This window comes from Bufo bufo, chromosome 9 (genome assembly GCF_905171765.1).
Source record: "Bufo bufo chromosome 9, aBufBuf1.1, whole genome shotgun sequence".
In the NCBI taxonomy this organism is placed as follows: Eukaryota; Metazoa; Chordata; class Amphibia; order Anura; family Bufonidae; genus Bufo; species Bufo bufo.
In genome coordinates, this window is record NC_053397.1 from 110,655,200 (window position 1) to 110,677,199 (window position 22,000).

General features: G+C 44.9%; 1 protein-coding gene across 1 annotated transcript in view; it reads right to left on the reverse strand.

The window, feature by feature from the left end:
• The window catches only part of LOC120978991 (flavin-containing monooxygenase 5-like), a 272,169-nt gene extending 261,275 nt beyond the window's left edge, over nucleotides 1-10,894 (reverse strand). Inside the window, exons 1-2 of the mRNA XM_040407476.1 lie at nucleotides 10,634-10,894; nucleotides 10,197-10,385 (exon numbers count right to left, since the gene is read on the reverse strand). Of these exons, the coding sequence (XP_040263410.1) occupies nucleotides 10,197-10,385; nucleotides 10,634-10,765 (321 nt within the window). The 5' untranslated portion in view covers nucleotides 10,766-10,894. The remainder of the gene's footprint in view (nucleotides 1-10,196; nucleotides 10,386-10,633) is intronic.
• Nucleotides 10,895-22,000: the final 11,106 nt, after the last annotated feature.

Here is a 22,000-nt window from a genome sequence, read left to right on the forward strand (position 1 = left end):
GCGCCAGGCAGCAGGCATTTTACGGAGGGCCACGGGTGCCTATGGCTCCCGTCCCCTCCGTTTTGCCTCATAGGCTTCAGGCCCGGCCTGAAGCCTATGAGGCAGTAGAATAGCAGAGGAGATCGCGATTACCTCACTGTGACCTGCTGCGTCGGGTCTCATGAGATGACATGATGACGCAGCGCGGGAAGGCATAGTGAGGCGTTCGTGACCACATGCGCCGGGACAGCTCAAGCGGTGATGGAGTGAGGAAAAGAGGTGAGTTAGTATTTTTCTTTATTTTGTGTAACTACCCTAAGGGGGGCCATACTGGGGGCACTATGGAGGTGGGGCATTATCAGTTTAAATAGAAGAAAAAACAAAGAAGGCAGTTATATATTATACAGAGGGGCCACATTATATATTATACAGAGGGGCCAGAATATATAAATTTTACAGAAGGGCCATTATATATTATAATTATACAGATGGGACATTAATAATGGCCCCTCCTTATAATTATAATATATACTGGCCCCTATGTAATATTAGGATATATAATGGCTGCCTCTGTATTATTAGTATATATAATAGCCCCCTCTGTATTATTAGTATATATAAATATATAATGGCCGCCTCTATATTATTAGTATATATTATAATATATAATTGCCCCTCTGCATTATTATAATATATAATGACCCCCTCTGTATTATTATAATATATAATTGTCCCCTGTGTATAATGATAGTAGAGGATAGTAGAGGATGATAGTAAAGTGAGGAATCTAAAAAAAAAATCTGTGAAACTCTGTAGAGATGAGACGCGGCTGAAAGAAGATATCATGGCGGTCTTATGTCTGAATGAAGACGTTGAAGAAAGTCTACATCATAGGAGATGTCACTGGATGGATGAGGTATGTGGTGCTGTATTCTACTGTATATAATAATATTCCTCCACATATTTGTTTCACGGTAGGGTTGGGGGGTGGATTGAGAATATGGCCCACCCAGCCGCATCCTGGCCCCAGACTTCAGGTCACACTGTGCATGTTCTGAATTCTGGGGTCTCACACACATCTACTACATTATCTGTACTCAGAGAGTTATCACTGTGTTATCTGTAGTGTTACATAGGACTGCAGGTGACCTCTACTTCATTATCTGTACTTAGAAAGTTATCACTGTGTTATCTGTAGTGTTACATAGGACTGCTGGTGACATCTACTACATTATCTGTTAAAAAGGGATGTGTCCACAGGTTGGGGGTTGCAATACATGGCTTGCCCCGGGTGCTGGCAACCCACGCTACGCCACTGCGTAGACCTCAATAAATCTGTCTGATAGCACAGATCGTTACTATCGTTGCAAATACTGCACAAATTTCAGCGACAATAAGTCATGCAATACACGTAATGTCGCCTTGTACAAAGTCATCTCGCCTCATTCATCAACTGCTTTACGACTTCTAGCAAAAAGAATGCAGAACACTCACATACAAATACACCACTCCAGTCCAATTGCAGTCTAAAAATTGTGGATTCGCAAACACAGATACCGGCAGTGTGCTTTCCACATTTTGTGAAACGGAACATCCAGGCCATAAAAGAACAGTCCAATCCTTGTCCATAATACGGGCAAGAATAGGACATGTTCTATATTTTTGAGGATGCCTTGAAACGGACATAGGGATGCAGACAGCACGTAATGTTTGTGTGTCGTTAAAATATATTGACAGTATCCCCCATAACAGTGAACTCCACAGCCCCCCAACCCCTTAACACTGACCCCCTCCACAGTGCCCAGCCTTCTTAAAATCGGACATCTACAGCAGCCCATCCCCTTAACTTTGACCTTCACAGCAGCCCGCCCCTTTAACACTGAGTTTCACAGCACCCCACTCCCTTGACAGTGACCTCCTCAATGGCCCGCCCCCTTAACAATGACCTCCACAGTGCCTGACCCTTTAACAGTGACCTCCACAGCAACTGCCCTATCAATAGTGGCCCCTTCCCCATTAACAGTGAACTCCACAGTGCCCGCCCCTTTAACAGTGACCTCCACAGCAGCCTGCCCCTTTAATAGTAGCCCCTGCCCCATTAACAGTGACCTCCACAGCAGCTGCCCCTTTAATAGTGGCCCCTGTCAACTTAATAGTGTCCTTCACTGCGTTCTACACCTTTAATAGTGGCCCCTGCCACCTTAACACTGCCCCCCCCCACAGTGCTCAGCCTTCTTAAAATGGGACCTCTACAGCAGCCCATCCCTTTAACTTTGACCTTACAGCAGCCCGCCCCTTTAACAGTGAGTCACCCAACACATCACCCAACTCCCTTGACAGTGATCTCCTCAAGGGCCTGCCCCCTTAACAGTGACCTCCACAGCAGCTGCCCTATCAATAGTGGCCCCTTCCCCCTTAACAGTAAATTCCACAGTGCCCGCCCTTTTAACAGTGACCTCCACAGCAGCCTGCCCTTTTAATAGTGGAACCTACCCCATTAACATTGACCTCCACAGCAGCTGCTCCTTTAATAGTGGCCCCTGCCAACTTAATAGTGTCGTTCACTGCGTTCTACACCTTTAATAGTGGCCCTGCCCCCTTAACAGTGACCTCCACAGTGGACGCCCCTTTAACAGTGACCTACACAGTGCTCGCCCCTTTAAAAGTGACCTCCACAATGCCCACCCCTTTAACAGTGACCTCCACAGTGCCCGCCCCAATTATAGTGCCGGCCCCTTTAACCCCTTAAGGACTCAGCCCTATTTCACCTTGAGGACATTTTTTGCAAATCTGACCAGTGTAACTTTAAGTGCTGATAACTTGAAAACGCTTTGACTTATCCAGGCCATTCTGAGATTGTTTTTTCGTTACATATTGTACTTCATGACACTGTTAAAACGAAGTAAAAAAAAAAATCATTTTTATTTATAAAAAAATACAAAATTTACCCAAAATTTGTAAAAAAAAAATGCTAATTTCCAAGTTTCAATTTCTCTACTTCTATAATACATAGTAATACCTCCAAAAATAGTTAATACTTTACATTCCCCATATGTCTACTTCATGTTAGGATCATTTTGGGAATGATATTTTATTTTTTCTGGATGTTACAAGGCTTAGAAGTTTAGAAGCGAATCTTGAAATTTTTCAGAAATTTTCAAAAACCCAATTTTTAGGGACCAGTTCAGGTCTGAAGTCACTTTGCGAGGCTTACATAATATAAACCACCCCCCTCAAGGTATTCAAAACTGATTTTACAAACTTGTTAACCCTTTAGGTGTTCCACAAGAATTAATGGAAAATAGAGATACAATTTTAAAATATCACATTTTTGGCAGATTTTCCATTTTAATAATTTTTTTCCAGTTACAAAGCAAGGGTTAACAGCCAAACCAAACTCAATATTTATGGCCCTGATTCTGTAGTTTACAGAAACTCCACATATGTGGTCGTAAATAGAGATGTCCCGAACTATTCGCCGGCGAACAGTTCCCGGTGAACATCGCTTGTTCGCGTTCGCCGTGGCTGGCGAACATATGCGATGTTCGGTCCGCCCCCTATACATCATCATTGAGCAAACTTTGACCCTGTACCACACAGTCAGCAGACACATTCCAGCCAATCAGCATACCCTCCCTCCCAGACCCTCCCACCTCCTATCAAAAAGCAAGGACAGCATCCATCTTAGATTCATTCTGATTAATACAGGTTATATTAATTGCATTGCAAATTCAACTTAGAGCTGGGTTCCTAATGGTTGTATTGCTAGAATATAACGAAGATTGAGAATATAGTGCTATATTCGTTATATTCGTCAATTCTAGCAATACAACCATATTTCCGCGCGGGTGCAATGCATGAGGTGAACGCATTGCACCCGCACTGAATCTGGACCCATTCATTTCTATGGGGCTGTGCACATGAGCTGTGATTTTCAAGCATCACTTATGCATTGGGTGAAAATCACAGCATGCTCTATATTGTACGTCAGATCACATGGTCCAATCACATGATCCATCACCGTGGTGATGGACCATGTGATTGAACCATGTGATCTGACGTCACCACAGGTCCTTTAGCCGGAAGCTCATGATTAAAGAAGTAAGAAGAGACCGGCAGCTACATGATCAACAGGAGAAGGTGAGTTAATTATTTATTATTTTTTAACCCTCAATTGACCACCTACTAAGCATTCTGTATTAAAGAATGCTATTATTTTCCCTTATAACCATGTTATAAGGGAAAATAATAACATCTACACAACACCGAACCCAAACCTGAACTTCTGTGAAGAAGTTCGGATCTGGGTACCACAGTCAGTTTTTTATCACGCGCGTGCAAAACGCATTGCACCCACGCAATAAAAACTGAACAACGGAATGCAATCGCAGTCAAAACTGACTGCAATTGGGTACCTACTCGCGCGGGTTTGCCGCAACGCATCGGACCTTATCCGGACACGCTCGTATGAACTCAGCCTAATACAGGTTATATTAATCGCATTGCGAATTCAACCTAGAGATTGAGAATATAGTGCTATATTCGTTATATTCGGCAATTCTAGTAATACAACCATTAGGCTCCTTTCACACGGGCGAGTATTCCGCACGGATGCGATGCGTGAGGTGAACGCATTGCCCCCGCACTGAATACCGACCCAGTCATTTCTATGGGGCTGTTCAGATGAGCGGTGATTTTCACGCATCACTTATGCGTTGCGTGAAAATCGCAGCATGCTCTATATTCTGCGTTTTTCACGCAACGCAGGCCCCATAGAAGTGAATGGGGTTGCGTGAAAATCGCAAGCATCCGCAAGCAAGTGCGGATGCGGTGCGATTTTCACGCACAGTTGCTAGGAGACGATCGGGAAGGAGACCCGATCATTATTATTTTCCCTTATAACATGGTTATAAGGGAAAATAATAGCATTCTGAATACAGAATACATAGTAAACTAGAGCTGGAGGGGAAAAAAAAAATAAAAAAATGTTTAACTCACCTTCCACTTGCTCGCGTAGCCCGGCATCTCCTTGTGTCTCCTTTGTTGAATAGGACCTGTGGTGAGCATTAAATACAGTTACAGGACCTTTGATGACGTCACTCCGGTCATCACATGGAAAGTCACATGATCTTTTACCATGGTGATGGATCATGTGATGACCGGAGTGACGTCATCAAAGGTCCTTTACCCAGGTCCTAAAGAAAGAATACAGAAGGAGATGCCGGCTGCGCTATCAAGTGGACTAAGGTGAGTTAAATATATATATTTTTTTTAACCCCTCCAGCGCTATTTTACTTTGCATTCTGTATTCAGAATGCTATTATTTTCCCTTATAACCATGTTATAAGGGAAAATAATACAATCTACAGAACATCCATCCCAAGCCCGAACTTCTGTAAAGAAGTTCGGGTTTCGGTACCAAACATGCGTGATTTTTCTCACGCGAGTGCAAAACGCATTACAGTGTTTTGCACTGCAACGCACCCGCAACGCACCCGCACATTTTCCCGCAACACCCGTGTGAAAGAGGCCTTAGGAACTTAGCTCTAAGTTGAATTCGCAATGCGATTAATGCACGTTATATTAATCGCATTGCGAATTCAACTTAGAGCTGGGTTCCTAATGGTTGTATTGCTAGAATATAACGAAGATTGAGAATATAGTGCTATATTTGTTATATTCGTCAATTCTAGCAATACAACCATCAGGAACTCAGATCTAAGTTGAATTCGCAATGCGATTAATGCAGGTTATATTAATCGCATTGCGAATTCAACTTACCACACTCTGCGTCAACTACGTAATTTTCCATGGGAATTTTGCCATGGATCCCCCTTCGGCATGCCACAGTCCAGGTGTTAGTCCCCTTGAAACAACTTTTCCATCACTATTGTGGCCAGAAAGAGTCCCTGTGGGTTTTAAAATTTGCCTATCTATTGAAGTCTATGGCGGTTCGCCCGGTTCGCCCATTCGCAAACATTTGTGGAAATTCGCGTTCGCCAACGGAAAATTTTATGTTTGCGACATCTCTAGTCGTAAACTGCTGTACAGGCACACGGCAGGGCGCAGAAGGAAAGGAATGCCATACGGTTTTTGGAAGGCAGGTTTTGCTGGACTGGTTTTTTTGACACGATGTCCCATTTGAAGTCCCCCTGATGCACCCCTAGAGTAGAAATTCCATAAAACTACACCCCTCAAGGTATTCAAAACTGATTTTACAAATGTTGTTAACTCTTTAGGTGTTCCACAAGAATTTATGGAAAATAGAGATACAATTTCAAAATTTCACTTTTTTGGCAGATTTTCCATTTTAATTATTTTTTTCCAGTTACAAAGCAAGGGTTAACAGCCAAACCAAACTCAATATTTATGGCCCTGATTCTTTAGTTTACAGAAACACCCAATATGTGGTCGTAAACCGCTGTTCGGGCACACAGCAGGGCGCAGAAGTAAAGGAATGCCATACGGTTTTTGGAAGGCAGGTTTTGCTGGACTTTTTTTTTTGACACCATGTTCCATTTGAAGCCCCTCTGATGCACCCCTAGAGTAGAAACTCCAAAAAAGTGACCCCATTTTAGGAACTACGGGATAGGGTGGCAATATTGTTGGTACTAGTTTAGGGTACTTATGATTTTTGGTTGCTCTATATTACACTTTTTGTGAGGCAAGGTAACAAGAAATAGCTGTTTTGGCACCGTTTGTATTTTTTGCTATTTACAACATTCGTCTGACAGGTTAGATCATGTGATATTTTTATAGACCAGGTTGTCATGGACGCTGCGATACCTAATATGTATACTTTTTTTTTTTTATTTATGTAAGTTTTACACAATGATTTCATTTTTGAAGCAAAAAAAAAATCATGTTTTAGTGTTTCCATAGTCTGAGAGCCATAATTTTTTCTGTTTTTGGGCGATTACCTTGGGTAGGGTATGATTTTTACGGGATGAGATGACGGTTTTATTGGCACTATTTTGGGGTACGTGTGACTTTTTGATCGCTTGCTATTACACTTTTTGTGATGTAAGGTGACAAAAAATGTTTTTTTTTTACACCGTTTTTATTTTTATTTTTTTACGGTATTCACCTGAGGGGTTAGCTCATGTGATATTTTTATAGAGCGAGTTATTCCGGACACGGCGATACCTAATATTTATACTTTATTTTTATTTATGTAAGTTTTACACAATGATTTCATTTTTGAAGCAAAAAGAAACGTTTTAGTGTTTCCATAGTCTGAGAGCCATTATTTTTTCAGTTTTTGGGCGATTACCTTGGGTAGGGTATGATTTTTGCGGGATGAGATGACTGTTTTGTTGGCACTATTTTGGGGTGCGTGTGAATTTTTGATCGCTGGCTATTACACTTTTTGTGATGTAAGGTGTCAAAAAATGGTTTATTTAGCACAGTTTACATTTTTTATTTTTTACGGTGTTCAACTCAGGGGTTAGGTCATGTGATATTTTTATAGAGCTGGTCGTTACGGATGCGGCGATACCTTATATGTATACTTTTTAATTATTTATGTAAGTTTTACACAATAACAGCTTTTTTAAAACAAAAAAATGATGTTTTAGATATTCTGAGCCATAGTTTTTTTTTTTTTGGCCGATTGTCTCAAGTAGGGGCTCATTTTTTGTGGGATGAGGTGACGGTTAGATTGGTACTATTTTGGTGGGTAAACACCTATTTGATCGCTTGCTGTTGTACTTTTTGTGATGTAAGGTGACCAAAAAAATTGTTTATTTAGCACAGTTTTTATTTTTTATTTTTTACGGTGTTCATCTGAGGGGTTAGGTCATGTGATATGTTTATAGAGACGGTCGACACGGATACGGCGATTCCTAATATGTATATAATTTTTTTCACCAATTTTTTACCAATTTTTTTAACTTTATTTGGGGAAAATTCCGTTTTTGTTTATTTTTACTTGAAACTTTTAATTTTTGGGGGGGAAACTTTATTTTTTCAACTTTTTTTTCACTTTATTTTTTGTCTCACTTTGGGACTTGAACTTTTGGGGGTCTAATCCCCTTTACAATGCATTCCAATACTTCTGTACTGGAATGCATTGGCTGTATGAGTAATACAGTGTGTATTACTCATACAGCTTCCGGCCTGTGAGATCGAGGGGGCTGGATCTCACAGGCTCATCACCGGAAGGCAGCGCAGATGCCTCAGTAAGGCATCGCGCTGCCTTCCATGCCATCGGGTACCCCCTACAGCCGCATGGGGACCCGATGGCACCGCCGCCCGCTGGATAAGGTAAAACCGCAAACCGCAGGTCTGAATTGACCTGTGGTTTGCGGCGATCGCCGATGCGGGGGGGTCACGTGACCCCCCCCCGTACCGTACCGATAAGCCGTGGGTCCTTAATGACTCGGCAAACATGGCGTACCGGTACGTCCTAAGTCCCTAAGGGGTTAACAGTGAGCGCCACACCTGCTGCCCCTTCAATAGTGGCCCCTGCCCCCTTAACAGCGAACTCCACAGTGCCCACCCATTTAATAGTTGCCCCTGCCCCTTAACAGTGACTTTCACAGCGCCCTGCCCCTTTAAGGCTAGGGCTACATGACAACATGTGTCGCACGACATTTTGTCGTACCAATTTTACGCAACAATTTTTATAATGATAGGCTATGGTGTCGCACTGTGACATGCTGCGACTGTGACACGACAGTCGCAGAAAACCCATACAAATATGAATGCATGTAGCAGTGTAGTTGTGCCCTAAGTGTCGTGCAGACCTAGCCTAAAGCTGACCCTAGAGCAGTGAAAAAAAATGGCTGGGTTGTTATGGAAACCTGGAGTAAAACTTTGTGTATGTGGAGACTTAGGGCCTGCGAGCTTCTATTGGCTGATAAGGGACATGTGACCGTGTGTATGGCAGTTTGGATATTAAGAGAAAGACTTGCAGGCTTGTATTTCCTAATGCAGGTCATATTTTGGGAATATTTCAGGAACGGTATGTCATAGAGAGCTGAGACCCCCACAAGATTTTTTTCAGGTAGCAAGGGATATGTATACCAAGTTTAGTTGAAATCGATGGTTGCATTTTTGAGTGATCGCGGAACATATATACATACCGTACATACATACACATATACATCCTTCTTTATATTTATATAGATATATATATATATAAGGCCTCATTCACACATCAGTGTTCCACATAGGTTTGCTGTACGTGTTCTCCACGGACAGCACACGTACCCATTCACTTTAATGTGTGTATTTACACATCTGTGTTTTAGCACGGTCCGTGGGCCCTTGGTTTTAGCACGGAAACATGCTCTATTTTGTTCACAGATCCATCACGCCCATTATAGTCTAAGATCCATGAATACCACAAATGCTATCCGTGTTTCATCCATGTTTCAACATTAGGAAGGGATGCTTTGAAAACCATTTTTAAGCTGCAATATCCATGAAAAATGGTTGACACACGGACAGCTAGACAGAGGCATCACTGACCACCTTTTCATGGATTTGAGCACAACCACAGACGTGTGAATGAAGCTTAAGTCTTTTAGTTACTCAATCTTGTAAGCACAACCATTATGCTATGTTTATGTGAAAACCTATAGAGTGCTTCACTAGGAATCACCCGGGCGCTAAATTGTTTTTGTCTATTGTGCTGTGCTCCTCAAGACCTCTGTTCTCATCCTCTGTTCCCACAGTCCTATGTTTTTATGTCCTGACAGGATTCAAACTCCCAAGCTTATACATTAGAGGCAAGGATGTTAACCACTACACTATACAGCTACATGTTAACCTGCACAAAAATATAAAATAAGTCTTCTGCTGAATAGGAATACTCACTAAATCAGAAACAACTATGAGGTATAGCTATATATGGATTCAGAGCAGGGACTCCCAAGCCAAACTAGATTCCCAACACCCTCCCCTCTTCAGAGTAGGGGGTGCCTGGGGTTCTTCCATTGTGCTCGGGTGTTCACATCCGAGCATTGCGAAGTGTTCAACTCGAACACACGAGCACTTTTGTGCTCGCTCAACACGCTTTGTCTGGTGTTGTGTTGTCCCAGACCTTTGTTCTTGTGCTGTGTTTTCCCTGATCTTTGTTCTTGTGTAGTGCACCCCTAGACCTTTGTTCTTGTGCTGTTTACTCAGTCCCCCAGAGCCTCCCAGACCTTTGTGTTGTGCATTTGTACCACATATTGTACATTCTGCGTATAAATTCAAGTGAATGTAATTACCTTGAAATGTATATATTTCAAAATGTTGAAATGATTTGCATACATTCGGAAATAGTCCATAATTTTGGAATTATGCATATAATTAGGAAAGTCATCTGGGATGGGGTAGTCACTGAAGCACATCATCTCCTTGGATGTATTTATGATAACAGATTTGTAGATGCTGGCTCTTGAATCTTCTGGGTTCTCCTGAAGAAATACATTATAATTTGTGATAATCTAATAGTAAAACGTTTCTCATGTGCTATTGCATACCTTAATTGTCAACCATATGTGAAATACATGTCATAATATATATATATATACAGCTGGGTTTTTTCTCATTCAGAAACATTAGTTTTACTTTGTCAGTCTTGGTCTCAATTTTAACTTTCAAAAACATTCAGAAATAGCACCATTACTGCACAGTGTGAACATGGCCTTCATGCTCCACTTACCTTGAACCTCCATAAGCCTCCAATATCATCAGAGCTTTCAAAGCAGGTGGGCTCCAAATTTTCATCTAGACAGCATTTTATTGCTGTTAAACCACTAGAACCTGCCCCAATGATACAAATTTTCTGCACCATGACTTCAGGTATTAATCCTTAAAAAAGTAAAAGTTATTACTATAGGTAAAATAAGGACAATTCTTCACAGTTCTTTCCACGTCAGTGTGGAGAGTTTGTAATAACAAGGCACTCAAGGATAGAGTCCACAGCTGTATTTACTCTTTCCAGATGGAAAAGTGCCATGTATGTGCAGTATTAGAAAGGCGTTTCCTTGTATAATTTAAAGTGGAATGAACATTTGTATTTTTGCAACACATTTTAAGGTTTTTTGTAATCAAATGTGCTTGACTTGCAAGCATCAAAAAGAAGTTATTATTATTATTATTATTATTAATCATGTGATGCTTACGTAAAATGACGATATCTGTGTTTGGCTTGAGTTCTAGAAGAAGGGTATAAATATTTTGTATCCGCCCAATAAAGATGAGAGAGATCATTCTGATACAACCTTGAGCCTATGTCATTTATCTCTCCCGAGTATACTCGTACTTTTATCTGATTTGGACCCCAGCAGATCATAGAAGTAGGGGCTTTGCCTTAACAATTCTTGGGGCGCCATCAAAGTGGGGCTCGACCAGTGGACTCTTCCTAACAACTCCGACCGATTAAAGGGAACCTGTCACCTGGATTTTGGGTATAGAGCTGAGGAAAGGGGTTGCTAGATGTTCCGCTAGCACATCCGCAATACCCAGTCCCCATAGCTCTGTGTGCTTTTATTGTGTAAAAAAACAGATTTGATACATATGCAAATTAACATAAAAGAGTCATATCTTACTTGTGTGACCAGAGAAGAGTCATATTTTCAAGCTCTGACTCATCTCAGGTTAATTTGCATATGTATCAAATAGTTTTTTATACATAATAAAAGCACACACAGCTATGGGGACTGGGTATTGCGGATGTGTTAGCGGCCATCTAGCAACCCATGTCCTCAGCTCTATACCCCAAATCCCGGTGACAGGTTCCCTTTAAGGAGAGGGACCAGGACACACAGATGATCTAAAAACAGCGCTGTTAAGGTAAGAAGCTTATTCTTACAAATCTATCTGTGACTCCTATGCCTTTCTGCCTGGGATCGGGACTGTGGGGAAGTATAAAAGGTCTACTTAAGGTCGAGCCATATATGAGAGGTAAGAACCCCAACCACGTCATTCCTATGATCGCTGGGTATAGATAATATATATATTTTTTTTTTGGAACATCTTTGGGTTTGCACTTGGTATCATGATATATGTCTTAGTAGTCCTCTGGATTGTGTATAGAAACACAGTGAATGCAGCACAGGGAAATCAGGAGCCCTGGAACCCCATAAGGCAGGTAGGGGTTGGTATTCTGCTGTCCTACGTAGTGTACACTAGAGGAAGGAAGTCTAGTGGGGACGCACCATGAGGAAGGGACAAGCAGGGAATTAAAAATACAGACGTCTGGAGATAATTAGTGCATTCAGTTAAGGCAGGGGTGTCAAACTCAAATTCATCGGGGGCCGCATCAGCAGTTTGGTCACCCTCAAAGGGCCGGTTGTAACAGACAGTAAATTTTTTTTTTTTTTAAAACATCTTTGGATGACGGACACTGTTATGGGGGGATCTGTGGATGACGGACACTGTTATGGGGGGATCTGTGGATGACGGACACTGTTATGGGGGGATCTGTGGATGACGGACACTGTTATGGGGGGATCTGTGGATGACGGACACTGTTATGGGGGGATCTGTGGATGACGGACACTGTTATGGGGGGATCTGTGGATGACAGACACTGTTATGGGGGGATCTGTGGATGACGGACACTGTTATGGGGGGGATCTGTGGATGACGGACACTGTTATGGGGGGATCTGTGGATGACGGACACTGTTATGGGGGGATCTGTGGATGACGGACACTGTTATGGGGGGATCTGTGGATGACGGACACTGTTATGGGGGGATCTGTGGATGAAGGACACTGTTATGGGAGGATCTGTGGATGACGGACACTGTTATGGGGGTCTGTGGATGACGGACACTTATGGGGGGATCTGTGGATGACGGACACTTATGGGGGGATCTGTGGATGACGGACACTTATGGGGGGATCTGTGGATGACAGACACTTATGGGGGGATCTGTGGATGACAGACACTTATGGGGGGATCTGTGGATGACAGACACTTATGGGGGGATCTGTGGATGACAGACACTTATGGGGGGATCTGTGGATGACAGACACTTATGGGGGGATCTGTGGATGACAGACACTTATGGGGGGATCTGTGGATGACAGACACTGTCACAGGGGGGGAGGGATCTGTGGCTGGCACTGTTACAGGGGGGGGATCTGTGGATGACAGTGTTATATATGTGCCATCCACAATATCCTAATTGCTTGTGTATAATGCCGGCAGGCAGGACGGGCGGCCGGCGCGTCACTCACTGACGTCACTTGCCTGCGCCGCCTGCTTCATTCATAAAGGAGGCGGTGCAGGCACGTGACATCAGGGAGTTACGCTGCCGCCCGCCCGGCCTGCCTGCATTCTACACAAGCAATTAGGATATAGAGGGCCGGCTGCGCGGGCCACATGACGAGGTCTGGCGGGCCACATGACGAGGTCTGGCGGGCCTTGTGCTTGACACCCGAGAGTTAAGGGATTGGAAAGTAAAATGGGAAACCCCCATGAAATCCCTGAGGGCTACAAAGTGACAGAGGAAGTGTTAGAAAAGGCTGGGAATTGCTTGGGACTGTTCTGGGAGTAACTGTCTACCTATTTGTCATTAGAGATGGCCTTGCGGTTCGCTCGGCAGTCGTTTTGCGGTGAACTTTGCGTGTTCGCGATTCGCCAAACATGCGAACATATGGAGAAATTCACGCCCGCCATATTCTTTTACATTGTGAAGAATTTTGACCCATGACACATCCATCAGGTGGTACATGACAGCCAATTGAGACATTTCAGCAGACGGACGTACCCCCCCTTCCCCCGGATTGTGGTAGGACATATGGTTTCTGATTTGGTGCCGCCGAGCATCTGATTTAGTGCCGCTGAGCACTTGTTAATGCCTACCACATCTATGCTTTTTAGTTAACTTTAATAATTTAATATATTTTCATTTTGAGGGATATCTTTTCCATTCACACGTCCACAAAATGGGTCCGCATCTGTTCCGCAATTTTGCGGAGCGGGTGCAGACCCATTCATTTTCAATGGGGCCAGAATGTGCTGTCTGCATTTGCGGATCCACATCTGCATTTGCGGATCCGCACTTACACATCTGTGCTTCCGTTTCCGCAAAAAAATAGAACATGTCCTATTCTTGTCCGCAATTGCAGACAAGATTAGGCATTTTCCATTATAGTGCCGGCGTTGTGCGGTCCACAAATTGCGGAATGCACATTGCCGGTGTCCTTGTTTTGCGGACGTGTGAATGGACTCTCATAGTAAAATTATTAAAGGTTACGTTTTATCTTCATGTATATTCTAATGGATTGCCTTCCTTGTACAATGTTATAATATACTTTCTATGCTAGAAAGTATATTATAGTGCATTTGTATTGTGCGGCAGTTGTGTGCGGTTCTGCTGCGTTACTGCAGGTATATAGAGGGACAAGCGTTATTGGAACAAATAATTTCTGGGATATACCAGTCGTCCCCCAAAAAAACTGATTGAAGCAGGGTGTTATATACCAATATACTTTCTTTATAGTGCATTTCGGTACTGTATAGTGCATTTGCGCCTGCGCGTACGCGAAAATTGAATGGAGATCGCAAATTCGAATAATACATCTGGTATGTCACTGTCCATGTTGGGGGACTATTTGTGCACTTCTAGTAATTATTTCTTGGCTGCAAATATGAGCTGAAGGTTTTTCAGGTTCGCCTGCCATTAATGAATGGGAGCCGCCGCGAACTTGCGGCTCGCGAACATTTGATCGTGTTTGCGCGATCGCATTCGCGAACCGTCCCGGCAGATGTTCGTCCATCACTAGTTTGTCATTGTTTATTGTGTGTGTAGAATCTGGCAGGAAGCTAGGGGAAGGATCCAAAAGCCCAAAGAGGCTTTGGCTTTAACAGACATGGACAATGGGTAATCAGAACAGCGTTCCCGAAGAGTATGAGTCAGCTAAACAACTGTTAGGAAAGAGAGGTGGCAAAAATGGGTTAAAGAAAGTTGACAAAGTGTTGGAAAAAGCAGGTAGGAAGCATAGAAACCTTGATTTAGTGGTTTGGGAAAGGTTCAATCACACCCACAGTGGGTGGATTAAGGATCATGCGTGTGAAGATGTAGTTAGCATCTAGACTACGGTAGCAAGAGAGATAGAAACCGAAGGTTGGAAGCCACAAGTTTTTAGAGGAAAGTTGTACTGCAAACCGCCTGAAGAGGAAAATGTTATTACTGCCAGACAAATAGTGTGAGAGAGAGTTCTTCAAACAATGTGCGGACGACAAGACCCGAGTGGTTTGCACGCTGTGCCATCAGAGCCTGAAGCGAGGCATTAACGTTCTGAACCTTAGCACAACCTGCATGACCAGGCATCTGCATGCAAAGCATGAACTGCAGTGGAGTAAACACCTTAAAAACAAGGAACTCACTCAGGCTCCCCCTGCTACCTCTTCTGCTGCTGCCGCCGTCTCGGCCTCTTCCTCCGCCTCTGGAGGGACGTTGGCACCTGCCGCCAAGCAAACAGAGGATGTACCACCAACACCACTACCTCCGTCACCAAGCATCTCCACCATGTCACACGGCAGCATTCAGCTCTCCATCTCACAAACATTTGAGAGAAAGCGTAAATTCCCACCTAGCCACCCTCGATCCCTGGCCCTGAATGCCAGCATTTCTAAACTACTGGCCTATGAAATGCTGTCATTCAGGCTGGTGGACACAGACAGCTTCAAACAGCTCATGTCGCTTGCTGTCCCAGAGTATGTTGTTCCCAGCCGGCACTACTTCTCCAAGAGAGCCGTGCCTTCCCTGCACAACCAAGTATCCGATAAAATCAAGTGTGCACTGCGCAACGCCATCTGTGGCAAGGTCCACCTAACCACAGATACGTGGACCAGTAAGCACGACCAGGGACGCTATATCTCCCTAACTGCACACTGGGTAAATGTAGTGGCGGCTGGGCCCCAAGCAGAGAGCTCTTTGGCACACGTCCTTCCGCCGCCAAGGATTGCAGGGCAACATTCTTTGCCTCCTGTAGCCTCCTTCTCCTACTCGGCTTCCTCCTCCTCTTCTTCCACCTGCTCATCCAGTCAGCGACAGACCTTCACCACCAACTTCAGCACAGCCCGGGGTAAACGTCAGCAGTCCATTCTGAAACTCATATGTTTGGGGGACAGGCCCCACACCGCGCAGGAGTTGTGGTGGGGTATTGAACAACAGACCGTCGAGTGGTTGCTGCTGGTGAGCCTCAAGCCCGGCCTGGTGGTGTGCGATAATGGGCGAAATCTCGTCGCAGCTCTGGGACTAGCTGGTTTGACGCACATCCCTTGCCTGGCGCATGTGCTGAATTTGGTGGTGCAGAAGTTCATTCACAACTACCCCGACATGTCAGAGCTGCTGCATAAAGTGCAGGCCGTCTGTGCGCGTTTCCGGCGTTCACATCCTGCCGCTGCTCGCCTGTCTGCGCTACAGCGTAACTTCGGCCTTCCCGCTCACCGCCTCATATGCGACGTGCCCACCAGGTGGAACTCCACCTTGCACATGCTGGACAGACTGTGCGAGAAAGAAAGCAGGCCATAGTGGAGTTTCAGCTGCAGCACGCACGGGTCAGTCGCACTGCGGAACAGCACCACTTCACCACCAATGACTGGGCCTCCATGCGAGACTTGTGTGCCCTGTTGCGCTGTTTCGAGTACTCCACCAACATGGCCAGTGACGATGATGCCGTTATCAGTGTTACAATACCACTTCTATGTCTCCTTGAGAAAACACTTAGGGCGATGATGGAAGAGGAGGTGGCCCAGGAGGAGGAGGAGGAGGAGGAGGAAGAGGGGTCATTTTTAGCACTTTCAGGCCAGTCTTTTAGAAGTGACTCAGAGGGAGGTTTTTTGCAACAGCAGAGGCCAGGTACAAATGTGGCCAGACAGGGCCCACTACTGGAGGACGAGGAGGATGAGGAGGAGGTGGAGGATGAAGCATGTTCACAGTGGGGTGGCACCCAACGCAGCTCGGGCCCATTACTGGTGCATGGCTGGAGTGAAACGCAGGACGATGACGATACGCCTCCCACAGAGGACAGCTTGTCCTTACCTCTGGGCAGCCTGGCACACATGAGCGACTACATGCTGCAGTGCCTGAGCAACGACAGCAGAGTTGCCCACATTTTAACGTGTGCGGACTACTGGGTTGCCACCCTGCTGGATCCCCGGTACAAAGACAATGTGCCCACCTTACTTCCTGCACTGGAGCGTGATGGGAAGATGCGCGAGTACAAGCGCACGTTAGTAGACTCGCTACTGAGAGCATTCTCACGTCACGTCCACACACACACAGGGGGAAGAATAGTGACCACTGTGCTCCACCCTCACTCCTGGCCCTGCCTACTTGCCTCACGAGTCCTGATGACAGGGGACAACTGGACGACAGTCCCTAACTTAGGATACGTGCAGAGAAGACAGACAAGACAAAATACGGAACATGAACGGACCGGGTCAGAACCAAGAGAGCTACGCAGTACAAAGGGTTAAGCAAAGAATGGTCAGGAGAAGCCGGGGTCAAATACCAGGAGAGTAGAGAAGTACAAGAGGAGTCCTAAGAGAGTAGTCAGGTGGGAGCCGAGGTCACAATACCAGGACGGATGCGCAGTACAGGAGGATCAGGCAAAAGGATCGTCAGGGAAAGGAATCAGGTGAGTATTCAGTAGTCCAACAAATAGCCAGGAACCTAGAAATTAACAGGCAACCTGTGGCTAGCAGGCTGCCTGTATTTATAGTGGGGAGTGAGGGTCATGTGACGTGGCCAGCGTCACATGACCGACAGACCAACCAGTTGAGCACCGAGTGATCAGCTCGGCGCTCAAGCAGACTTAGGAGCAGGGAGCCACCCAGCAGTAAAGCCGCCCTGGAAATGAGGTCAAACACAGATCCTCATTCCCAAAGCTAAGCAACAGTTCTGCGGGCAATGGGGGACCGAGTGCACCTTTGGAACCCCGTTACAGCTGGGTTAGCATGGCAGAGATGTGAAAAAGTTTTGTCACCACGCCACAGCTAACTGCACCACCACCTGATACGGAAGGTGTTAGCAGGAGGCAACATTTCACTAACATTGTGGAACAGTACGTGTGCACACCCCTCCACGTACTGACTGATGGTTCGGCCCCATTCAACTTCTGGGTCTCCAAATTGTCCACGTCGCCAGAGCTAGCCTTTTATGCCTTGGAGGCCAGCGTTTTGTCTGAACGTGTATTCAGCACGGCAGGGGGCGTCATTACAGACAAACGCAGCCGCCTGTCTACAGCCAATGTGGACAAGCTGACGTTCATAAAAATGAACCAGGCATGGATCCCACAGGACCTGTCCATCCCTTGTGCAGATTAGACATTTATAACTACCTCCCCTTAACCATATATTCTTGTACTCCAGGGCACTTCCTCATTCAATCCTCTTTTTTTAATTTTACCATTATATTGCGGGGCAACCCAAAGTTGAATGAACCTCTCCTCTGTCTTGGTGCCGGGGCCTAAAAATATCTCAGAGTAGTCTTTTCCAGTGGTGGGTGACATGAAGCCTAATTCTCTGCTATGACATGAAGCCTGAATCTCTGCTATGGGACCTCTCTCCTCTGTCTGGGTGACGGGGCCTAAAAATATCTGACAATGGCCTGTTCCAGTGGTGGGTGACATGAAGCCTGATTTTCTGCTATGACATGAAGCCTGATTCTCTGCTATGGGACCTCTCTCCTCTGTCTGGGTGCCGGGGCATAAATATCTCACATTGGCCTGTTCCAGTGGTGGGTGACATGAAGCCTTATTCTCTGCTATGGGACCCCTCTCCTCTGTCTGGGTGCCGGGGCCTAAATATCTCACAGTGGCCTGTTCCAGTGGTGGGTGACATGAAGCCTGATTCTCTGCTATGACATGAAGCCTGAATCTCTGCTATGGGACCTCTCTCCTCTGTCTGGGTGCCGGGGCCTAAAAATATCTGACAATGGCCTGTTCCAGTGGTGGGTGACATGAAGCCTGATTCTCTGCTATGACATGAAGCCTGAATCTCTGCTATGGGGCCTCTTTCCTCTGTCTGGGTGCCGGGGCCTAAAAATATCTGACAGTGGCCTGTTCCAGTGGTGGGTGACATGAAGCCTGATTCTCTGCTATGACATGAAGCCTGATTCTCTGCTATGGGACCTCTCTTCTCTGTCTGGGTGCCGGGGCCTAAATATCTCACAGAGGCCTGTTCCAGTGGTGGGTGACATGAAGCCTGATTCTCTGCTATGGGACCTCTCTCCAATTGATATTGGTTAATTTATTTTTTTATTTTTTTAATTCATTTCCCTATCCACATTTGTTTGCAGGGGATTTACCTACATTTTGCAGCCCTCTAGCCCTTTCCTGGGCTATTTTACAGCTTTTTTTGGTGCCGAAAAGTTCGGGTCCCTATTGACTTCAATAGGGTTCGAGTTCGGGGCGAAGTTCAGGTCGAGTTCGGATCCCGAACCCGAACATTTTCGGGAAGTTCGGCCGAACTTCTCGAACCCGAACATCCAGGTGTTCGCTCAACTCTACCCGTAGGAACTCAGTTTGCTGAGATAGAGAACATATGGAGACAGAAAGCTGAGTATGAAGAGTGAGACAGAGGGGAGAATGCAGGGGCTGCTTGCAGCTGCGGGGGGAGTGACGTCACGGCATTGGAATGTGAAATAGCGAGAACACTGTTGGCAATTTTATGAGAACATAACAAGGCAATGTATGTGAGGTACTTAGTGTGAGTGTATGAAGCTCCAGAAAATGTTATTTGTTAATAAGTTCAAAGACTTGTGTGTGTGTGTTAATGTATGGGAAATATTTCTTTGTCTGTGTGAGCGAAATCAGCTTTACTGATGGAATTATTACAAAAACACAGGGAGGTGTGTGCTCTGGTTTTAGGTAAAAAAAGGAGTGAAATTATTCTATTATAGATATAATTTAAAAAAAACCAATGATAAACAGACATAGGGAAACTTACTATGTCTCCGGTTACTGTGTATCTTAAGTCAGGATATCAGCCCCCTCGAGTGAAGCAGTACCCCCTCTGTACACCCCCTCCCCCTCAGTCATGCCCAGGAGAATGCAGTGGCTAGTCAAATTCATGCTTTTCTCCAGCCCTGGGTATTCCAAAGTATGATAAGGAATTTAACCTGTTTTGTTCAGAAATGCAGGGTCACAGTACTGCTGTGCTTACTCAGAAGCATGGTGAACGTCAACGCCCACTGGCATACTTCTCAGCTAGATTAGATCCTGTTGCTCGAGCGCCCCCTCCTGCGTCTGGGCAGTCGCGGCAGTGCAGGCAATAATTGAAAAAGCTTCAGAGGTAGTGTTGGACTACCCGGTGATTGTGCAAACCCCCCATGACATACAGGGTATTCCCACACAGGTGCAACCAAAACATCTATGTGACTAGACAACTCAGACTCCAATGTGCCCTCCTCATGCCAGACAATATTGCTTTCAAAAGGTGTACTACTCTGAATCCTGCTACTTTGTTACCAATTGCAGATTCAGAAATGGGGGAGGGTAGAACAGGTAGCCTTTCATCTGATTTAGCTAAAAATTATCCTCATGATTGTATACAGTTGATGCAACAAGAAACTTCTGGATTTTTCATGTGCATAAAAAGCCTCTTGATAATTCTTATGTTGAGTATTTTGTAGATAGAAGCAGGTTTATGGGAGAGGATGGCCGGTTCCATACTGGATATGCAGTGGTCACACAGCATGAGGTAGCCGTTGCTGAACCACTCCCTCCGCACATGTCTGCATAGGAGGCAGAGGTTGAAGGCACTCACTGAGGTGTGTAAAATGGCCAAAGGGAAGAAGGTGAACATCTACACAGATTCCAGGTATGATTTTGGTATTGCACATGACTATGGATAGAGACTTTTTAACATCTGCAGGTCAGCCCATTAAAAAAAAAAGACTCTGTGCTTGAACTAATGAACTCTTTACTGTTGCCAGAAGAAGTTGCTATTGTGAAAGTAAAGGCTCACACAAGGTGTACCACGGCAGAGGCAAGCAGCCAATGACAGAGCTGAAAAGGCAGCCAAGCTAGCTGTGTTCCGGCTACTGAGTGCTGATGCCACCCCGGTAAGAGCCTTAAAAATGGAATATATCCAAAGACACTCTGATCAAATTGTCTGAGCAGGCCCCACCTGAAGAAAAAGAACTATGGACTAAACATGGGGCTAGGCCATATGACCAAGGACTAAGGGGAAACAAAGACAGGAATCTGCTTGCCATGTCCTCTGTACCCGGTTATGGCTCAGGAGGCCCATGGGCCTACACATCTGTCAAAAGGTGCTATGGTAAGTGGTGTGGTAAATATTGGCTTGATTAGGTTATTGGGGAATTCCCTCGTGTCCTCTATTCTCTCCCTATTATCCTCACACTCCCCTACCCTACCTAGTTACCATACCGCCCGCCAAAAATGACACAGAGCCGAATATTGGAATTAAATGGCCATAGCAGCTTTTTATTAATACAAACATAACATGTGACATATAAAAAAAAAAAATATATATATATATATACAGTACAGACCAAAAGTTTGGACACACCTTCTCATTCAAAGAGTTTTCTTTATTTTCATGACTATGAAGGCATCAAAACTATGAATTAACACATGTGGAATTATATACATAACAAACAAGTGTGAAACAACTGAAAATATGTCATATTCTAGGTTCTTCAAAGTAGCCACCTTTTGCTTTGATTACTGCTTTGCACACTCTTGGCATTCTCTTGATGAGCTTCAAGAGGTAGTCCCCTGAAATGGTCTTCCAACAGTCTTGAAGGAGTTCCCAGAGATGCTTAGCACTTGTTGGCCCTTTTGCCTTCACTCTACGGTCCAGCTCACCCCAAACCATCTCGATTGGGTTCAGGTCCGGTGACTGTGGAGGCCAGGTCATCTGGCGCAGCACCCCATCACTCTCCTTCATGGTCAAATAGCCCTTACTTTCAAAGTTTTCCCAATTTTTCAGCTGACTGACTGACCTTCATTTCTTAAAGTAATGATGGCCACTCATTTTTCTTTACTTAGCTGCTTTTTTCTTGCCATAATACCAATTCTAACAGTCTATTCAGTAG